The sequence below is a fragment of the Gracilinanus agilis genome, chromosome X, assembly GCF_016433145.1.
Source record: "Gracilinanus agilis isolate LMUSP501 chromosome X, AgileGrace, whole genome shotgun sequence".
In the NCBI taxonomy this organism is placed as follows: Eukaryota; Metazoa; Chordata; class Mammalia; order Didelphimorphia; family Didelphidae; genus Gracilinanus; species Gracilinanus agilis.
Genome location: NC_058136.1, coordinates 78,911,336 through 78,917,672, shown reverse-complemented (window position 1 = coordinate 78,917,672; position 6,337 = coordinate 78,911,336). Strand labels below are relative to the sequence as shown.

Sequence of the window (6,337 nt, the reverse complement as noted above, 5' to 3'; positions counted from 1 at the left end):
AATTTTGCTGCCAGCAAGAATGAGTAATTCTTTTTGTCTTTTTAAAAAAAGAAGTGTTTATATATCCTCTCTTTGAATGAAGTGCAAGAAAAATTGTCTTCACAGTGAACAGCTGAACTTACATGGACCAGAAGGATTGACTGAGGTAAATAAATGTCCTTATCACCTTTATTCTCAGTCTTTCCAGACTTAAAATAATCTGAGTTAGCAGCTAAAATAATTTAAAAAACCATAGAGATGAGGAAAGCTATAATATAGCAGTGTTAAATTATATTTGACCATTTTCTGAATCTTAACCCCAATGATAACATGTGCTTTCTTCGAAATAAATTGTATTCTGTGACTTCACCCAACAAAGAAAAATGGTAAGATAAAGTGTCGAGCAGCTCATACAATACACAGTTGAGAGGTGGCAAATGGTGCCTCCAAAGTAGAGTTGAGGATCAAAGTTAGGATGGAGCTTCCTGCATGAGAAGGGATTAGATCATCAGCCTTCTTTTACTGACCATCAGCCTTGGATTTCTTTGGAGCCGATTTCCTTGGTAGGGAGGGAAGAAAAATTAGTGTAGGAATGTGACTGTTATGTTTGCATTTCAAGGGCTTGGGGTAATATGTCTATGATCATCTCTAGTCAGTGCTTAGGGTATCTCAATTCAAAATTAGCACTTGACATTTCTCCCTCCTCCCATAGTTTTGCTCTGACTTTCCCTACCCCCACGAATCTCAGTTGAAGGGTTTCTGCTTACATTTCAGGAGATGACAAGAGTCGCTTGTTGGCACGCTTCACATTAGAGCCATCTTTACCAGATTCTATAATAAAAGTTGGCAAGATTTAAAAGATCAATGATTGTGAGAAAGCACTAAAAGAGAAGAAAAATTTGAACCCTAAAGCTCAAAGATGGAATGAGTCAATAATAACTACATCCAAACATTACTTATATACTTAAATACATTATAAATACATTAATATTAATGGAGTAGTAGAGAGAGGTATGACCTAATTTAAAATCTAGCCCCTGTGTAACACTGGGCAAATCACTTAAATATGTTTGCCTCAGTTTTCTCATCTGTCAAATGGAGAAGGAAATGGCAAACCACTTCAAGTATCTTTGCCAAGAAAACCCCAAATGAGATCACAAAGAATCTTATATGACTTAATTCAATTACATAAACCTGATTTAATTTCAACTTATTTTCTGATCATAGTTCTCTGTATGTGCAGCTTGTTCTCCTTATCAGTCCAGGAATGCATCAGAAAAATACTTTGTTTTTTAATTGACACTTAAGTATTGGTTCTCAGCAAGAAAAGTAAGGGCTAGGGAGTTGGGGTTAGTTAAGTGATTTGCCCAGGTCACAAAACTAGAAAGTTTCTAACTATAGATTTGAACCTGATCTCTGACCTAAATATTGAAGGACCAGCCATACCATTGTTGGGTTTGTACCCCAAAGAGATCATAGATAAATAGACTTGTACGAAAATATTTATAGCTGAGCTTTTTGTGGTGGCAAAAAACTGGAAAAGGAGGGTATGCCCTTCAATTGGGGAATGGCTGAACAAATTGTGGTATATGCTGGTGATGGAATACTATTGTGCTCAAAGGAATAATAAACTGGAGGAATTCCATGTGAACTGGAAAGACCTCCAGGAATTGATGCAGAGAGAAAGGAGCAGAGCCAGCAGAACATTGTACACAGAGACCAATACACTGTGGTGCAATAGAATGTAATGGACTTCTGTACCAGCAGCAATGCAATGACCCAGGACAATTCTGAGGAATTTATGAAAAAGAACGCTACCCACATTCAGAGAAAGTACTACAGGGGTGGAAACAGAAGAAAAAACAACTGCTTGAACACATGGGTTGAGGCGGACATGATTAGGGATGTAGACTCGAAACTACCACACCAATTCAACTATCAACAATTTGGAAATAGGTCTTGATCAATGACATATGTTAAAACCGATGGAAATACACATCTGCCATAGGGGAAAGGGGAAAGTTGGGGGAGGGGGAGTTGGGTGGGGGGGAGTGAAGGGGAAAGTAAGAGCATGAATTATGTAACCATGTTAACTTTCAAAAAAATAAATATTAATAAATGCCTAAAAAACAAACAAACAAATAAATAAATGCTGAAGGAATATTTAGAGTGGTTACAACAAAAAGTTAGAATTGAAAAAAAAAAGAAAACCTGCATTTTTAAAATCTTCCCACAGTTCCCTGGTCATTGTGCAAAAGACTACTTATAGAAACTAAAAAAAAAATGGCTAAACAAAGGGAAATTTGTTATTCAATTTAAAATAATGAAGACCTATCCTTAAAATGTAATCTAAGAAAAAAACCTTTATTTTATAGCTGAGAAAATGAATCCCCAAAATTAAATGACTAAGGTGGAAGAGAACTAATGCTTGAACTTGGTTATCCTGATTATATATTTCTAGTACATAACTGCTTCTTTTTTATGAGAAATACAACTAACATCTTCACTGGGTAACAAGATTCCTACTTCCTAACATATCCAAAAGGGACATGTGGATAATACTCACCTTGTAGCCATCTGACTTGTGTGGCAGGACCATAGCCCTTCTCATTTCGGGCAGCAATTCGGAAGATGATAGCAGGCTTAGTGGTATAGTCAATGTGAGCACTAGAAAGACTGGAAGACTGCACTAAACAGGATGGATTGGGCCCACAGTAGACACGCATGAAAGCTAGCTGAGCTGGGACTGAATTCTTTGGTTCACTTAACTGAGAGCTTTGTATGGCAAGATACACAGAATATTCAATGATTTTGCCTGAAGTCACTGAAGGCGGTTCCCAGGTAAGATGGGCACCATCTGGGTTCTATAGAGAATGGAAATGGAGAAAAAGGGAAGTCAGAAAATTTCAGATGCAATTTTAGAAAATTCCAAATTCTAGAATAGTCATCTTCCACATATATGTATGAAATAGATACAGACTCATTGGATTATAATTTAAAGTTATTTTAGAGGCAGGATTATATTCTAATTCTAACTTTATAAACATAAAATTGCCATTCTGGAAGGAAATTTGGAACTATGCCCAAAGGGTTTTAAAAGACTGCCTACCTTTTGTTCCAGCTATACCACTGCTGGGTTTATACCCAAAAGAGATAATAAGGAAAAAGACTTGTACAAAAATATTTATTGCCACGCTTTGTGGTGGCAAAAAATTGGAAAATGGGTCCTTCAACTGGGATGGAATACTATTATGCTAAAAGGAATAATGAACTGGAGGAATTCCATGTGAACTGGAAAGACCTCCAGGAATTGATGCAGAGTGAGAGGAGTAGAACCAGGAGAACATTATATACAGAGACGGACATACTGTGGCACAATCGAATGTAACTGACTTCTCTACCAGCAGCAATGCAATGATCCAGGACAATTCTGAGGAACTTATGAGAAAGAATGCTAAGCACATCCAGAGAAAGAACTGTGGGAGCAGAAACACAGAAGAAAAATATTTCCTTGATCACATGGTTCGATGGGGATATGAATTGGGGATGTTGACTCCAAAGATCACTCTAGTGCAAATATTAATAATACAGAAATAGGTCTTGATCAATGACTAATGTAAAACCCAGTGCAATTGCTCGTTGGCTATTGGAGAGGGAGGGAGGAGGGAAAAAACATGAATCATGTAACCATAGTAAATTATTCTAAATTAGTTAATTAAATAAACTTAATCTTAAAAAACCCATAAAATTGAGGAAAATGGATATCTAGCAGGCAGTGTTGAGATTCAAACTTATCATCTGATTTCTAATCTAGAATGTCTTTGACCATATCATATTCCTCCTTACAAAGAAATATGTATTTCTGCCTTACTATTATTTACTATTACTACCAGATTAATCATCCTGTTTCTACTACCCACCATTAGAGTGATATTAAAACTATTAGTGTCTTCCTATATATTATATTCTGCTGCGGTCTTAGAAATATTAGATGGCTATGATTCAGGGAAAAGTGATTTACTCTATGCAGGCCACAATGGCAGGAATTAATAAATCTATTTCTTTGATCTCCTTAACAACTACACATAGTTTTATATCAATGTATAAACTAACCAATTACTAAGAAAGGAAAAGAGTAATTCCCTGAGAAAATACTCACTTTGCTGATTTTAATGGCACAGGGGGCCCCAGGAAAACCAGGAAGACATGTCTTAAAGGCTGAAATCTCACTGAAGGGCCCCTGGCCACAGGCATTGATCCCTGCTACTCGAAACTTATAGGCTGTTCCTGGTTGCAGTTCCTGTTTTTTAAACTGGCTATAGTCAGGGATAGTACTGGAATCATACTAGAAGATGAAAAATACAAAAAGAGAAGTTTTAAACCTCATCTATCATATGACAAAGATTACAAACCATTTTGAGATTTAAACTTTCTTCCTAGATAGTTAGAACACAAGGAAGATATTCTAGAAATTTTGAATGGATGCACTTGCCATGCTCATTAATCACTGAAAATCTGTCCCTTCCTGGCTTTGTTAATACTTCAGTATTGACCATGATAAAATTCATATTCTCTTGACCACCTCTTTCCCCTATCATATCCCCAATATGATAACTACCATAATTCCAAGGTAGAAAGGTGATGGGTAGAGTCCTTATTCCTACCATCCCTTAGAAATTATTACTCCTGTAGGCTCTATGTGATCACCCTAATGATATGGAAATAGGTCTTGATCAATGACATATGTAAAAAAAAATATGGAATTACTTGTTGGCTGGGGGGAGGGGAGGAGTAGGAGAGGAAAAGAAATGAATCACATAACCATGGAAAAATACTCTAAGTCAATTAAAAATAAAAAATTTCAATTTTGAAAAAAAACCAAAAAGCCATGATAGAAATTTGTTATTCTTTCAAAAACTGACTTTCAAGAACATTCCCATCATTATATTTAGCCTTTCCCGTTCCTTCAAATTTCAAATAAGTGTATCTCTCTTAACTTTAAACCATATAGCTTAATAACTATAAGTTACCATTAGATAAATGTTTCCTAGCACATTATAAATCATCTGAAAACAAATATTTTATCAAGTTCAGAAACTTTCTTAAAGCTTGGTTTTGCCTCAGGGACCAGGCAAAATAGATAAATAAAAAAAGAATTAATATTTTTGGTTCTTTTCTCAAAAATCCCTTGTATCCCAGATAAATAACTAATTAAATTTTTCTATCAATCAATAAATCACCTGTGAAATAAAAGGCACATTTAAATCTATCCTAGTTTTCTACCATAGTGGTTTCCAATCTGTCTCTCTACTGCTTTTAGAAGTTCACAAATGGGAGACTTACATCCATAAATGAAGCATCATCAGGTGGCAAGAAATAGTGAGTCACCATCATGCTGGTGCCTTTGATGACGCCCACATCAAACCACTGGTTTTCCTTCTTCACTGGTGCTTTGATAGATGGGGATGATGGTAAGTCAGTTTTCTAGAGGAAAAAATGTATTGATAATAGAAATTGTTCTAAATATAGGGTCCCACCCTTTAGATCCCAAAGGGGATACAATACCACCAACTCCATAATTTTTAACTCACCGATACTGACTCAACACCATTGGCTACTTCAGTCAAGGCAGTTGCAGCCTGCAGTTTGGCTGGGCTGGCTACAACTGTAGGTGAAAGGGTCACAAATGTATTGGATGCTGGCAGACCTAGTGAAAGATAGATGTCAAAAGGAAGTTCTAATATTTAGTTACTGCTTTACCTGCTTTAACTTAATAAAACATTTCTCCTTTTTTTACTGTAGTTATATTAACTTTTGGAATGAAGAAAGATCTTAAAAATCAATTAGTTAGGGCAAACGTGACTCAATAGAAAGTCAGGGCTAAAGATAGTAGGTCCTGAATTAAAATCTAACCTTGGACACTTCCAGGCTGTGACCCTGGGCAAGTGATTTAGCCCCAACTGCCTAACCTGTAAACTGCTCTTCTGTCTTGGAATTGATCCAGAAGGCACAGGCAAAGAATAAAAACAAACAAATAAATAATATACCCAAGATTACACATATGGGAATGAAGTAACATTATTTCTTATTCTTGCTTCTTGTTCCTTGTGAGACTTATTTTTCAAGGCTAAAGCAATTTTATCTTCTGGTTCCCTGCTCTCATGACACTTAAATACATGGGACTATCCCAGGAGAATGTGTCCTTCTTATAAAAAAATTCTAGAAGCAAAGCAATTCTCTCCCTAAATTCTAATTTTTTCTTTTTAATTAAGTGAAATCAGATAAGACTGGAGATCTCTTATCCTGAAATGGCTTGTACTTTCAAAGTACATGTACAAATAAAATGTGTCTTCAGGCA

The 6,337-nt window shown here is 35.9% G+C and overlaps 1 protein-coding gene across 1 annotated transcript in view; it reads right to left on the bottom strand.

Moving 5' to 3' along the window:
• Nucleotides 1-289: 289 nt before the first annotated feature.
• LOC123253805 (host cell factor 1-like) overlaps nt 290-6,337 on the bottom strand; it is a 34,077-nt gene continuing 28,029 nt past the window's right edge. The window contains exons 21-26 of the mRNA XM_044682941.1: nt 5,571-5,686; nt 5,323-5,463; nt 4,139-4,324; nt 2,546-2,843; nt 747-810; nt 290-538 (exon numbers count right to left, since the gene is read on the bottom strand). Coding sequence (XP_044538876.1) covers nt 499-538; nt 747-810; nt 2,546-2,843; nt 4,139-4,324; nt 5,323-5,463; nt 5,571-5,686 — 845 coding nt within the window. The 3' untranslated portion in view covers nt 290-498. The remainder of the gene's footprint in view (nt 539-746; nt 811-2,545; nt 2,844-4,138; nt 4,325-5,322; nt 5,464-5,570; nt 5,687-6,337) is intronic.